The 16,276-nt window shown below is 35.7% G+C and overlaps 1 protein-coding gene across 11 annotated transcripts in view; it reads right to left on the reverse strand.

Moving 5' to 3' along the window:
• Rapgef6 (Rap guanine nucleotide exchange factor 6) overlaps positions 1-16,276 on the reverse strand; it is a 206,915-nt gene that overhangs the window by 59,844 nt on the left and 130,795 nt on the right. For all 11 annotated transcript variants that reach the window (XM_033761547.1, XM_033761546.1, XM_033761552.1 and 8 more), the window contains 2 exons: positions 12,696-12,936; positions 6,318-6,475 (listed from right to left, as the gene is read on the reverse strand). In XM_033761547.1, the coding sequence (XP_033617438.1) occupies positions 6,318-6,475; positions 12,696-12,936 (399 nt within the window). The remainder of the gene's footprint in view (positions 1-6,317; positions 6,476-12,695; positions 12,937-16,276) is intronic.

Below are 16,276 nucleotides of genomic sequence, written 5' to 3' on the forward strand. Positions count from 1 at the left end.
TACTATAATTATAGTTTATAATTCTGGAATGTAAAAGAGAAAATTTGGTTTAACAAAGAATGTTGAGTTTTGCTTACTTATTTTGAAAGCCCCATCATTTTCCTCCCTCTAAAAAATTGTCATTCTTTTAATTTTCACCTCTTTGGTTACTAATGAAATTCAGTAACTGCTATTGGTTTAATGAACTATTGGTACTAATGTTTAAAAATTCCTTTCAATATCCCCTATGCCTTTTCCTATTGAAATATACTATGTACCAACACTTAAATCTGCTATCAAGGGGCAAATGTTTTCATAGTTTTGATATTCTACTTATTTTATTTTTAATGCAGAAAGGTTTTAAATGCTCATATAATTAAATATCACAACCTGTGCCCTTGTGATTTTTGCTTTTAGTAAATAAATTCCACCTTAAGATAATGTTCAAATGACAGGCACACCTAAAAGGTGTTTCCTCTTTTTATCCTATCTTATTTCATTTTCTGATCACATAATTTGGGTAAAGCTTCCAGAACAAAGTTGCCTTTGGTATCAGTTGGCTAATTGCTAACGTTATAAATGTTTTGACAAGGAACTTATTTCACAGCACATATAAATGCTACAACTTCATTATAAAAATGATTATTGCAAAAATTTCTTTTTTAATTATAAAGATTTATTCTGACCTTTTCTGTGATAATGGTAATGAGGATGGGTGGGGGGATCTTCGTGACCCAACTAATTATTCTACTTGAACAGCTTTACAATCTTAGGAGCATGCACACTACTAAGTTTTGGAGAAAAGATTTATAAATTTGTCTCAAGACAAGAGTAGAGTAATGGAATAAATATAGCAGGAAATAAGTTTCACAAAATAAGGCAATGAGAACACAAAAAGACAGAAACTGGCTCCCAGCACTAGAAGACTCAAGTGACCAGGGAGAAAGAGTCCTAGCTATGAGATACTGAATGTTCTGGGACTACTGTCAAATTAGAAGGAGACACCTCTTTCCTTGATGTATCCAAAGACTTGAGTTATCCAATGCCTCTTGTTCAGATCTCCTGCAAAAGAGCCAACTCTTAGTGTGCTGTTGACAGCATCAGGTTCTTCAACCTCAGAGGCTCAAGTTCAGACTATTTTATCACCAACTAAAATCAGAGATACTTTTCTTCCCTGTACCAGAAATTGACTGCAAGTAGACAGAAAAGGGCTTTAATTATCGCTTTTTACTCTTTAAAACAGGATCAAACATTATGCTATTACTTGTATTGTGCCTACCCTCCTCATGATAACGCTTCATGCAAGTGGATGCTGGCCTCTAGAATTGGACCTGTTTCCTAAAGTTTTGGAGGCTGAGCATCAGCAAGAGGTACTGGCTGACCTGAAGGGAACTGGAAGATGTCCTTAGCCCTATTATTACTTTCTTCAGAAGAATGTATTCACAAAGCCAGAGAAAATTTGCACACACTTCATGTTCTATTCCTCTGCTGCTAAAGGAACAGTTGTGTACACTGCTGAATGGGGTTGAAAAGCTGCTCTCTGTTAAAGCCATTTTTTAATTCCCTAAGTGAAAGAAATTACTAATTACTCTGTAGTTACCTAAAATAAGTAGCATAAATGGGTACACCTCTAGAATAGAGCTGCAATTGGGGTTATTCAAAGGGTACCCCATAACTCAAACCCTGATGAATCTGTTGAGGTAATGAATGCCAACTTGGAAAAGAGAGACATTAGAGAAAAACTTTCTCTTCACTGACATCAGTGACCATGTAAGCCTTTCTCTATTTTAGAAATGTCCCATTTATAGAAATATTTTTAAAAAATATGTATAAAAGTGAAACAAATAGGACGAACGTATAAATACCAACTAGCCTCTGGTATGGAAAACTAAAACTGTAAATAAGGATCGAAATGTATAATTGATAATTGAAATAGGAAGAAGAGGTTTAAAGGAGTAGCAGAAGTGGGAAGGGTAGGGGAAAGGAAAGAAGGGAAAAGAAAAAAAACACGAGAAAAGGAAAAAAATGGAAACAAAATCTTTGTAAATAGGGAAGGATGGAGGGAGTGAAGGGAGGACAGGTGAATGGGGGGAAAAAAACCCAAGATACATCATGTAAAGGTACAAGACTGCAATGATGAATGTAACTGTATTGTATACCTAAAATGTACCAATAAACAAAGAAAAAAAATTACTGCATGCATGTTATGGTCAACAATGTTTGAAGTGATGGAGAAACAGTGATAAACGGCATAAAGGCTCTGATCTGAAAGGAATTTATCGGGCTGGGAATTTAGCTCAGTGTGGTTCTGCTGTCTGCCTCACAAGCACAAGGACCTGAGTTCGATCACCAGTACCAAACTAAATAAATAAATAAATTTTAAAAAATATTTGAAAGGAATTTACCTAGAAAATTCAAGAGAGTAAATGGTGGTGCAAGAAAAGACAGTAAGAGATGGGTGTGTTGGTGCAGCCCTGTAATCTTAGCACCTGGGAGGCTATTGCTGGCTTGGGCTACACAGTAAATTCAAGGTTAGTCTAAACTGCATGATAAGATCCTGTCTTAAACAACAACAACAATAACAACAAAAAGACAATAATCAAGTAAATAAGATAAAATAATCCGTAACTGATAGTGAATATTTTAAATTTCAAAAGCTAACAGGTCAACTCCCTAATTTTTGTTTTTGACTTTGTCTCACTATGCAGCCTAGGAAGGCCTTGAACTTGGCAGTACTGCTGCCTCAGCACTCTGAGGGCTGGGATTACAGGTATGTGTCACCACAACTGGAAAAATCTATACTGTATATTAATTTACATAAAAAGAAAACTAATTTCACAAAATATTTATTGACAAAATTTAAAATATAATAAAAAGGCAAATACAAAATATATACATATATGGAGAGATTTAGGCAACACTTCAAATATCCACTCACAAGAGAACAGAGAAAAGAATCCAATCAGTTGTTTACAAAATTTAGCAGAAGCCATGAGTGGTAGCACAGGTCTGTAATCTCAGCTGGTAGAAGGAACACAAATTCAAGCCTAATCTGGGCATTTAGCAAGACTCCATCTCAAAATTTAAAAAATAAATAAGTAAATAAATAAATAAAACAAAAAATGCTGAGGATGTAGCTCGGTGAACGGTCCTTGGTTCAATCTCTAGTACCACCAAAAGGAAAAAAAAAATTGCAGGGGAGGGGGTTTGGTTAGAATAGTTCATCCTGATACAGAAAATTATTCAAGATGTTTTGCTAAGTGAAATTCATAAGTGGAATAAAAGTATAACATTTCATTTAGAGTGAAGGAAATAGTACACAAATTTCTTCGTACAATGTAATTTCTAAAAGATTATATTAGTAAATTAATAATTCGTTAATTCTGGGGAATGGAGACATGTATACCTATCTTTCTCTGTATGGTATTTTTAAGAAACTATGATTATATATTCCTTTATAATTAAAATCTAGCAAAAATAACTCAAGACTTTCACTGCAGAAATAATTAAGTTTGCCACATTAAATAAATCAAAGATTTGTACTGTTCAATGAAAAAGCACAAAAAATTCTACATCCAAACTCACACAAAAAATTCAATTCCAAATTTCTTTTAGCTACACCCTTGAATTCTTCATGTTTCACTTTGTATTACTAAGTCAAAAGTTCTAAAAAATTTTCATTGGTTAGAGTAGCATAAAACATATATTCAAAGAAAACAATTAGAAGGATAAATGTCAGTTAATACTCTTATAAATTGAAAATATCTGCTTATTTTAATTCTGCATCTTCTAAAAATTAACAAAATATATAGAAACACGAGCAAGAGAATGCCAAAGTACTTACAGTAAAAACCAACAGCTGCATGCAGCAAAAATAAAGCAAAATCATAAAAAAAATTCAGCAAAAACAAACTATTCAATAGTTCTGTAGTTTTGCTCATATCATTTGATCTAATAACTTTAAACATGCAGCATAAACACTGATGAGCTCAAAATTAACATTAATCAAAGTTAGCTGATATCACACAAGCACTACAATTTATGGATATGATGCACATAGCTAAGTTCAGGGCTATTATTTATAAAGAGCTGAACTTCTTTTTTTTCGGGGGGGTACTACGTATTCAACATAAATATAAATAACACCATCTCTAGATATGTGGCCTTTTACAAAGTTCACACTTAGGGGTTGAAAAATGTGATTTATAAGTTAAATACTTATGACACATGTTCATTTATGTTACTGATATGAACACATGTTATAGCAGACTTTCTCTGAATAGATTTTTGTAAAAAGGCAACTTTAGTCCTGTTAAGATGTTTTTAAGAACAGAATTGTGCAATCAATGTGAAATCAAGTTGAGTAGCATCTCCTCCCGTTTGCATTTTAGCTCCATGGGGCTTAGCAATTTCTAAAATTTAGTAATTTCAACCTCTGTTGTTTCCCCAATGGTCTCTCCTCTCCCTGCAACCTTATTCCTTACTCTCTCAGCCCAGCTTTCTACATATGCCTGTGACAACAAAGTAACTGTAAATTTCTTTAAATCTATAAATTTCTCCAAATTCCTGTCTTATCTGCATAGCTTGTGTTTTTGGGAATATGAAAACAAGGTATTTACAAATACTCTATGTAGAGGCAGGTGTGGCAGTGCACGCCTGTAATCCCAGCATTTTGGAGGCTGAGGCAGGAGGATTGCCAAGAGTTCAAGGCAAGCCTGGGCTACATAGGAATTTAGGGTAGGCCTGAAATACAAAGGGAGACTCTGCCTCAAACAAACAAACAAACAAACCAAAACCAAACAAACAAAGAAACAAAAAACCCCCAAACAACAAAACCCCACAATGAATATTCTATGTGGTGCGAAAAGTACTACTGTTGAACACTTATGCACAGACACAGAAATAAATTTCCACTCTATCACATGATGAACCATGTAAGACCATGAAAATGTACTGGTAAACTTCTGAAAAATGAGATGGTGGCTGTAGCATGCACAGCTGGGCTTCCCAGCTGAAGAGATGAGGTAACATTTGAGTTCAGCACGGATGAATAAGAAAAATTTCACTAGATGCAGAAAAAGAGAACCCTATAGGTGGCAAACAGCATGGGCAAAGAGTTTTGAAAGTCCATGCCACTCTGAAAAACGGATGACTTATTACAGAGAATGTGTGGAGGCAAGAAATTGGTCCTCCCAGCAGCGGCAATTATTTAATATACCAGACAGTAAACCCAATCTGTAATTTTCCTAACTGTGGTACACGGTGCTTGCCTTTTTTTTTTTTTAAGTGTATCAGGCAAATAATTAACTTTCTATGCTGGTAACAATCTATTAACTTCTGATAAAGTAACTAGAGTGAGTTGTCTCATGTCTGAGGTATAATACAGAAACTGCCGGAAATTTCTAAGCAGTCATGATTCACTAAAATCCTTGTTCTACAAAAAAAACTGCAAAACCACGCTACTGGGTTTAGTAGTCACTCTACCAGTTAAGGCACAATTAAAATAAAAAGCAACGATGTACAAATTGATTCGCTAAACTGTGAGTGCCATGTCCTGACGTTTTAAAGCTGCTATTAAAACAAATTTTTATTACTACACTTACACTTTCTTTTTTCTAATACTGAGATTTATGTAGCCGAATTTCCTTTTCACAGTAGCAGTTCCTAAAAACTGTGGTTCAACCAAAAATATGCTCATTTGCATGGAAGCATAATACAGTGACAAAAACAACTTTCAATGTTGAGAGAAAATTCAGGGCTTTAAGAAAAATTACTAAGACATTTTTATATATCAGAGAAAGTTAGGACACTCAGATTAAAATAATCTCCGTTATTCTTTTCCATACCCCGGATTAACATATTTTTTGACTGAGAAATCTCTTTGCTTGAATTCATGTGCTTATATAGCAATTACTAAAAGACATCTAAGTCTGTGGTTGAATGAAGTTGATATATGTATGTATGTATTTTTGTTTTTTTGAGGCAGGGTCTCCCTTTGTAGTTCAGGCTGGCCCTGAACTCACTATGTAGCCCAGGCTCACCTCGAACTTGAGGCGATCCTCCTGCCTTAGCTTCCCAAACGCTGGGATTACAGGCGCACACCACCACACCCGGCTCATGAAGTCCCTTTTAAATGGTCTTTTGTTTAATTTCAGAGGAAGTACCCACTTGGTGTAGGTAAGAAGACATAGTCTTCCTGTCAGTGTTTTACATAAAATCATAATCCAGAAGTGGGAGAAGAGTCTGCAAGCAAATCTAGTCCTTACTGCACAAAGCTTGGTAATTTACTTGTCCCCGAGGCACCAAGGTGGCTACATGAACCCACATACCAACATTACCTGAAGGGTTGGAAAAGTCCAACATGCTGGTGGTTGGCTGAAGGAGATCAGGGCTGCTGGATGAGAGTGTTCCAGGAATAGGCATTATAGCCAGGCTGTGTCTACAGTGTCTCGTTCCCACAATGCTGTCATCCTGTGACTGGCTCAGGCCTCCATCACTTCAAAGGAATGCCAGACATCACATTAAGGGTTAGAGGGCACTTAAAGAGCAAAAAGTTCTATTCTCTGTGTAGTATGGCACAACACAGCCAATTCAAAGTGGTGAACTAAATGATTAAATTTTTAAAAATAGGACAGCTATAATGAAAACAGCAATATTTTAAATAAATACATTCAAATAAAATTTAATTTATACACAATTCCACTACATCATAAAGAAAAGTCATATTTAGTTTCTACTGTTTGTATTAGAAAAATTAAACCTATCTAGGGAGTCCCTGAAATTTGCCAGCTGTGGTGGGCACTAATATATGCATCCAACTGTGCACAGAAAGTGCCCCTCTTGTCTAGATCCCACCTGCCCCTACAACATATCAAAGCCAGAAGAGAAGGCAAGCCAGCAAATTAATCCCCTGTAAAGTTATATAAGAACAAGACAACAATGTGCAATAAAACAAAACCTAACATGTCTGTAGGGTTGTCTTAACACTTGTCTGTTATGCTAATTCCCATCTAAATTTTATTCAATGCACCATTCTGCCCAACACTTGCTTACCATACAAAGAGTAGCACAGAAAGCTTACCTATTATCACTGAAAAGGATCAAGCTGTAGTCTTAAAAGTGAGTGATAAGGGATATATTTAGAATAGGATAGAAAAAGTATAGGATTTAGGCAGATTAGAAAGTGGTTCAAGATGAGTTTAGGGTTGTTTTAAACAAATAGCTGAAGGCCTGTTAACAGCCAGATGAGAGAGAGCGAGCGAGAGAGAGCGAGAGAGCGAGCACCAGGACAAGAGCTGAAGAATAAGGGAGAAGTATGAAGCCATGGAAGAAAGCAGAGATTAATGTTTTTAAGAATAAGCTATGATGCCAGACAGACCTGGGATAGTTCTTTGACCTCAGGCAAATTTCTGTCACCAGATCTCAGCTTCCCTAATCTATAAATGTGATCAATAGAATTCTAGGCACACTCTAAGACTACTGTAAGAATTAAGTGAAGTGGGTGAATATTTTGGGGCAGGGGAAAACAGGATTTGTATTTTTGATTTTTTAATGGTAGCAAAGTTTTATTAAAGGTAGGAAAAGAAACAGGCTCAACAGAGTGATCTTGGGTCAAGTCAAAGTAGGCAAAGAAGTACACCCCACAGTAAGAAGGTAGGCTATTGTGAAGAAGCACAATAGCCAGATTCCCACTTTCAGTGATGTAAAATACTTTTACCAAAGGAAAATGAGAATTACACAAACTTAGGAGAAACACTTATTTTAACTAATTTATACTAAAAACCAGAGGGGGACAGTATGGATATAAGAAAGGCACTGCAGAAATGGAATCTATTTCTGGAGAGCAAAGGCAGTCTAATATGATAAGGCAAAAGAAACATTTTTGTTTGTACTTACACTAAACTGGCTCTAAACGCCTAGATTTGCATTGTTAGTTACAGTTAAATGTTTTTAGCTAACAGGAAAAGGAGGAAGTTTTCAGAGTTTTTTATACATACTCATGAATCTCGTTACGTAGTTCAGGCTGACCACAAACTCACTATGGAGCCCAGGCTGGCCTTGCTCCTATGTTCTGCGATTACAGGCATGCACCACCATGAGTTTTCAATGAAAGGAAGTTAGTCATTTCAGTTGCAGCAAGGTAGAGCTAAACCCATAGACTAAAAATTACACTTTTTTTTCACTCTTTCAGGAATATTTTTCTTCTTGAAAGTATGTCATGGTTTAAGACTTTGGACTTTTTTCGTGTAGTAGCGGGGACTGAACATCTTTTTATCTCTGACTGATGCTATTTAACATTAATTCTCCTTTTTATTTTATTTTATTTTGCAGTACTGGGGATGGAATTCAGGACAGCGAGAGGCAGGCAGCGAGGCCACTGAGCTAAATACATGGCCCTAATTTGCTTTTTAAATTAACAGATATATTATACAACTATAATCATGTAGAATTGGTTATAAATTCATGGTAATTAAGGTATGAACAGGTACATATGCAAACTATAAGGTCATATACAATTCATGCTATGCCAGGAATAAAACAGTATTTAATTGGCAAAACAGCCATGCATGAAGCTGAATTGATAAAGCCTGTCAAATTATGTCATTTCTTACCCTTGAAGTCCCCTGAGATGTGAAGCAATAACAGTAACAAGACAGATGAGGAATTCCTCGATATTCCTTAGCACTGAATTTACTCAGAATAAAAGTACTTAGTTTCATATTGTGGAACTAAAAAGGTCACAAATATAGTACTAATGGGAACAAAAAACCCCAATATTAAAAGCAAACAAAAAACACTGTCATTAAAACTGGAAGAAAAAAGTGCCTCATAAAATATGCAAAGCAATCTACACCTGGGAATGTTATAATAAAAAGAACAAAGGCATTACTTGCAAAATTGTGATTAAAGAAACAAAATAAAAGGAGAGTGATTTAAGAAAAGGAAATCAGATTGCCTGAACTGCAAAATAGTCTCTGGTAAATAAAAATCACACTGCTTTGCCTTAATATATAATGTTCTTCAAATCAATTAACTTTTATGAGATTAAGCTCGGGGTCTCATGTATAGGAGGCAAGTGTTCTACAATGAGCTGTAACTCCAGCCTAATAGCTTATTTATCTTAAAAGTAATTCACGATTCATGATTTTGGATTTTTGGTTGCCGTTACTGGAAGGAATCCAGTGGCTTCACACTGAACTACATTCCCAAACCTTTAATTTTTTGGGGGGACAGGGTCTAAATTGCTAATATGCCCAGGTTAGGCTTGAATTTGCAATCCTCCTGCCTCAGTCTTCCAGGGCCTGGGAATATCTTCTGTTGACTTGTCCCCTATTTTTAAGAAGTGACGGCTGCTAAAGGAAAAGATCAAATATGACCACTTTCAATGGGTCCTTGGCACACAGGAGATGCTCAGTTTTATTTCAATTAAAAACTAGTATTTGAGGTAGGAATCCTGAAGGATATAGACAGAAAGAAAAAGAAGGGAAAATCACCTGTAAAATCATAACTTACCAAAAAAGTCAGAGCCAATATTTTGGTATTTTTCTTTCTAGTCATTTCTGTGTTCTACGGTACAAATTATTTCGCTAATCCCTTATAATTGGACTTTTAGACTTCCAATATTATTTTATTATAGATATTACATCTAAGAACATCTGTATACACCTATAGCTAATTCTTATTAGAAATGGGATTAGTGAATCAAAAGATATAGCCATTTTGAAAGCTCTGAATAACAAACTGTCACAATGCTTTATAGGCAGCCTCTGGCCCTAGCTATTCAGAGGCTGATGCAAGAGGATCAAGAGCCTGGGAGCTGTTGCCAGGCTGGGCAACAAATCAAAACCTCACTTAAAAAACAAAAATAACAACAAAAACAAAAACCTTTATAGAGATCATTTGTTTAGTATTATTAGTACAGCAGTCTGAATTTATTATCTACTTTACATTCCTCAATTCTGGTACTATTCTGTCAATTTCTGACGAAATAAAGTGAGTTTTGTCTTAAACTGTATATCCTTGAATAGTACTAATAGGGATCATTTGAATTCATGTTCTGTTTTTCTATTGAAATTTTAGTGATTTTTTTACTAGTTTTTAAGACCTCTCTATATAAAGGATAGTATATTTCTGTGTTGCTGAAAGAATTATCTTAATGGGGGTAGATATGCTCAAAGTATTTTATATGCATGTATGCAAATGCTACAATGAAACTCAGTATTCTGCACCATGTACACTAATAAAAATGTATACAGAAAAACAGTTCACTTCAGATGATTCAATGCCTAGAAATATAATATACACTCATTCTCAAAAATGCAAAGTGGCCAATCTGACAGAAAAAAAAAAAACAACAAAAAATAAACTCTTCTCACAAAAGATGTCCCAAACTCCTTTATGACTTCTAACAGAATATTCTATTTTTTGGTATTTATGATGCTAAAATTATCATTTGACTAAACTGAAACATGTTTAGAATACAAATCCAGGGTATATGAATTTTTGAAGTGCAGCAAATTTTATTCCTATTTGTACTTATAGCCAACATGTTGGCACAAAGCAAAAGACTTGATAAAAGCTTATTAATAAATGAAAGAAAATTAAAACATCCCTTCAGAGCTTAAGTAAAATTTTTTCTTCTCTTTGGTAGCAATATAAAATGAAAATGGGTAAAATACTTGACTGCTCCTGGAGAACTCAATTTCTCTGTCTCTTCCTGTAACCAAAATTAGAATCCATGTATAGTAATTAATTCTCTTGCCCCAAAAGATAATACAGAGAGATATTTAGGGGCCTGAAACTCGAGTATGGCTGGCCAAGATGAGACGCGAACGTGCTGAAATGGGTCATGATTAGTGTTCTCTGGTTTTAGACATTGTAACTGTGCCACCAGTCAAAATGAAAACCTGCTAAAAGGTGTATCTATAGCTATACCATCTATCTCCCCATTCCAAACCAAATCCATCAGGGTTTCTGAAAGTGGAACTCAGGGCAGTACTTCCTAGGAACTCTCTTCTGCCTTCTGATCACCCAGGTTTTTCCCTTATGGTCATTTCAAACGGTATCAATCTCTTCAGTAGTGGTTGGTCTTTCTAATATTCTCTTCACTTTGTTCCTATTTGTGAGAACAAGACTTTTCTTATAGTGTTTGCAACACAGTATTAAAATATTTTGATTATTTTTGTTTTATTGTATTTTATTTTTGGAGATAGGGTCTTGCTATGTATTCCAGGCTGGCCTTGAATTCGCCACAATCTTCCTGCCTCAGCCTCCTGAGTGCTAAGATTACAAGTGTACACTACTCCGCCCAGCTGATTTTGATATTTTAAAGTTATGACTGTTACAAACAAATTGACTTCCTTCAGAAAGGAAGGAGTAAAGAATTTTCTATAAATTACTGTGATTAAGAAAAAAGCTCAGGATGTTTCAACACCTGAGAGTGTTACATTAATTTATTTCTCTGATTAGAAGTAAGAACTCATGAAGAAGAGCACTTCTTGATTTTTGGTATCTGAGATTTTTATTGAAAAAAATATGGAAAATGTTGCTGGTTTGAGAATGCTTTTTTCTTCCAGTGACTAAAACACTGTCTTATTGAACAAGTATGAACTGGATGCCTACTCTGTGTTATTACTGTACTTGATTGGGAATTCTGTAATTGGTTTAGAAAACTGAAAATGTAAAACATACATAGACAATATACTAGAGTCGTTTTCAATTATGTCACTTCAGTAGGCTGATTTAATCTGCATTTTACAGACCTTACTTTATATTTAAAATCTTTGGGTATTACTCAGTTTTTATGGTTTCTCATTTTTTAAATAGAAAATAGATTTGAGTACATGCCTGCAGTCCAATCACTTTTGGAATTTGAAGCAGGAGGATCACCTGGCCTTGGCAACTTAGAGAACTAATAAGCCAGGGATTTAGCTTACTGGTTCGTGAGTTTGATCCCTAGTATCCAAAACAAAACAAAACAAAAACCCCCAAAACAATATTTGTAACAGCCAAAGGTGAAGACAACACAAATGTCCATCAACCGATGAATGGATAAACATGGCAGTGAACTTAGTGAGACCTTGTCTCAAAATAAAATACTTTTAAAAGGGTTGAGTATATAGCTCAGTGCAAAGGCCCTGAGTTCAGACCTCAGTAACACATAACACATAGATTTGATTAAAAAGTTCAGTACTAGAATTCACGAGGGGAATAAACTATTTTATGAAAAGAAAAAAATTTTTTTTGTAGTGCTAGAGATTGAACTCAGGGACCTCACAAAGAGCTAAATCCTCAATGCCCCCCAACCGCCTTTTAATTTTGAGATAGGGGAATACTAAATTGTCCAGACTGAGCTCTGACTTGTTATCCTCCTGCCTTAGTCTTCCAGAGTGTTGAGATTACAGATATGCATCACCATGCCCAACCAGGAGAGATGTTGTAAGAGCTGGCAGCAGGCAATGTGACCCAAGGTTTAAACTATCCAAATTTCTAAATCAGGGGACTGAAAATTGGGCCCCCCAGGCATGGTGGTGCATGCCTGTAATCCCAGCACTCAGAAGGGTTGAAGCAGGACTGCCAAAAGTTAGAGACTAGTCCGAACTACACAACTGCACCAAACCAAACCAAACCAAAACAAACACAAACACAAACAAACAAAACTCAAGTGATCACACCCCTCTGTAAAATCCTGTGTGACTGAGATTGACAGTACCTACCTAAATAGCTTTGGAGGCAAGATACTAAACCGTGTTTTATCCAAAATCTTCCTGATTTTGTTTCTTCCACCTGAAACAGTATTTGCTTTAACTTTCTTATGTCCTTTCTCCTGTGATGTCTGTTCAATATCTCCTGGTACATCTTGGATTGAATGACGATTACTTTTTTTTTCAGCAATTTTTGGAATATGCGGAACACCAGATTTCTCTTGTTTAGTCCTACTAAGTAACTCTTTGAACACTGTGGAAATAAATAAACAAATGTTTCATTTTTCTTCTTTCCATTAGAAAGTTTTAACACTGAATTTTAAGGATAAACACAATCACTTTCGTTTATTTGGCATTTTGCAGCCCTATTCAACTAAACACAATCAAACTTATACCCATCCTTTATCAGCTCTATATGCTTTTCAGTTTTTACACTAGACTACTGATGCTACCCAACAGTCACTCTGGGAAGTGGGAAGGAAGTGGGTAGGCTATTGGCATGTTTCAAAAATGCACACATTCCTACTTAGATAAGCATTATACCTGCTAATCAGCTAATTTTATAGAAAAGCATATTCTAGAAGAATACCCCTGAAGTTAATGAGACACATAAGCTGTAAAAACAAATGCTTTGTTTATCCTAATGTATAGTAGAGTTTTGAGTAACCCCTGGTACTTGGGGCAGAAGAATTCCAAGTTGGAGGCCACCCTAAACAGCTGTCTCAAAATAAAAATTAAAAAGGAACTGGGGTGTGGGCCAGAGATTTAGCTCAGTGGTTCCACCGTCTCCCTCACAAGCACAAGGTCTGGAGTTCGATCCCTGTACCAAAAGAAAAAAGGTGGCGGGGATTGGAGTGTAGCTCTTTGGTACAGTGCCCTTGGGTTCAATCTATTAAAAAAAGATGTGTTTTGAGCAGTAGTATACTCTATATTCTTAAAAAGTTACAAATTTTACAAATGTGTCCATTGAAACTCAAAGTACAAAGAATAATCATTTCTTTTGTTTGGGAATAACAGAAAGCAAGTGTTTCTCAAAAGCTCAAAGACAAGCAGGTTGAAATGAACTAAGAACAAGTTACATTTAGTAGCTTGGTATTCAGTTGTAAATTCTGCACTGTTCTGAGTGTTTCTTTTCCTTTACAATTAACACAAGCAGACTGTATATATAAATGGGATTCAGGGTGATACTTCCATACATACACACAGCATGTATTCACATAAAGCCTTTTCCCAACCCCTTACTGTCCCCCACCTCCTTGCTCTTGTCCCCTAGCCAGTCCCTAGTCATAGCTATTCTACTTTCAAATCAACTTCTTTTGGTTTCCACAACTCACAAAAATATATGCCCTTGTCTTTCTGTATTTAGCTTGTTTTACCTAACATGATGTGCTTCCGTTTCATCTATTTTGCTGCAAATGACAGAATCTCTTTTCTTTACGGCTGAATAATACTCCACTGAGTATATAAGCCATGTTTTTTAAATTCATTTATTCAATGATGGATAGTGAATACTGCTGCAATAAATACAAGCATTTGGGTATCTCTCTTGTAGGCTGATTTCATTTTCTTTGGATATATAACTAGGAGTGGGTAGCTGAATCACATGGTAATTCTAACTTTGTATGTTTGTTTTCTTTTTCAATAAGGTCTCACACTATGTATTCTAGGTTGGATCTGAACTCACTATATAGCCCTGGCAGGCCTTGAATGGAGTGATTCTCCTGCCTCTGCTTCAGAAGTGCTGTAATTGCAAGTGAGCCACCACGCTCAGCCTTAGTTTTAAGGTTTTTGAGGAACCTCCACAATGTCTATACTCATTACATTACCAAGAGTGTGTAAGACTTCCTTTTTCTCCACATCTTAATCAGCACTTAGTTCTTTTTGAGAATAGCTATTTTAACTGGGGTAAAATTGCTAAACTTGCTGCAGTTTTGAACTGCACTTCCCTAATGGCTAATTATATTGAGTATTTTACATATATTTACTAGTCATTATCAATGTACAGTATAAACTTACAAAAAGCACAATTTCTGCCTTCAAAATAATGGAGATCTTTATGAGTCATGTTTCAAAGACATTTCTTAATTTAAATTCAGTAAGTCCCTTTTGGTTTCTATTTTTAAAGTTTTATTTTAAATCACATGGTAAAAATAAAATTTTATTTTCAAACAAATCAAGTCAGTTGTCCATTCAAGAAATATTTGCTGGGCTATGTGTATCAGGCACTATACTAGATTTCTGCATATTTCTCTAGTTGTGGAACTTATTACTGTCAGTCTAAGATTCTTGCTTGGTACAGAGAGTACATTCCAGGGAAACCCTTAAGATAGTAAGAAGGAGCAATATTCCTTAAGTAAATCACTTTAAAAGAAAAGAAAGGAGGGCTAGGGATTTAGCTCAGTGGCCTGTGCCTGCCTGGCAAGCACAACATCTGAGTTCAATTCCCATTACCAAACAACAACAACAAAAGTAAAGAGAAGAGAAGCAAAGCAAAGTGAAGCAGGGCATGATGATGTACGCCGGTAATCTCAGCACTTGGGAAGCCGGGCAGGAGGAATTCATATGTTTGAGGCAAGTGTGGGCTACATAGTGAGTTCAAGGTTGGTCTGAATTGCAGGACAAGACCCTGACTCAAAAAAAAAAAAAAAAAAAGCAACCAACAATGAGAGCAAGAAAAGAAAAAGATGAGAAGATCATAACCGTGCAAAGACAAGAAGAGACAAGAAATTATTCTAAGTATAGAAAATCTCAAGTTCACTCTCCATGGTGGAAGGAAAGCTCAAGAAAATGCAAATGACTAGAGAACAAAGTAGAGAAGTTGCCAATGCTCTGGTAAGGTATCTAAATTTTCTTTTAAGGGAAAAAAGAAATCAGAAAGGGCAAGGAGACTGCATTGGGGGCAGTATGTATGTAATTCAACTCTCATTTTTAAAAAAGTAGCTTAAGAAATTTATTTTAGATATATTTATATGAGCATAAAAGATAAGCACAATTATGTAACTTCTTTTTTTTTTTTTTTGTACTGGGGATCAAACTTGGGACCTTGTACTTGTGAGGCAGGCAGTGGAACCCACTGAGCTACATCCCTGGCCCCTTATTATGTAATTGTTAACTGAAATTACAAATAATTTTAAATGTCCATCAATATGACATGGCTCAATAAATAATGGTAGAACAAAGGCCAGGATGTAGCTAAGCAGCACAGTACCTGCCTGGCAAATGCAAGGTCCTGAGTTTGATCCCCTGGCAGCAAAAAAAAAAAAAAAAGAGAGAGAGAGATAAATCTATAAATCTGAGTAGTGGAAGTTTGTTAAAAGGTGCCAGAAAGTTGTGAAATGAAGATGAACAGGGAAATTAAAATTCCAGAGCAGGAAGAGGGCAAACTGAGATCGCCAGATAGATACTTTCTTTAGAGGCATTTGCTAAATCTAAACACAAGGTAAAAAACAAACAAACAAACAAACAAACATGAGGTGAGGCTAGGGTAGAGGAATGAGGGGAAAGAAAACTTGATGATTGTGAGGGTTGGTATAAAAACTGGATCTCAGAGAAGTTCAAAAGCAGTGACACTTTTCTCCTTGGGGCATGTGCTA

Source organism: Fukomys damarensis, unplaced genomic scaffold, assembly GCF_012274545.1.
Source record: "Fukomys damarensis isolate Sample0158 unplaced genomic scaffold, DMR_v1.0_HiC HiC_scaffold_9, whole genome shotgun sequence".
NCBI lineage: Eukaryota > Metazoa > Chordata > Mammalia > Rodentia > Bathyergidae > Fukomys > Fukomys damarensis.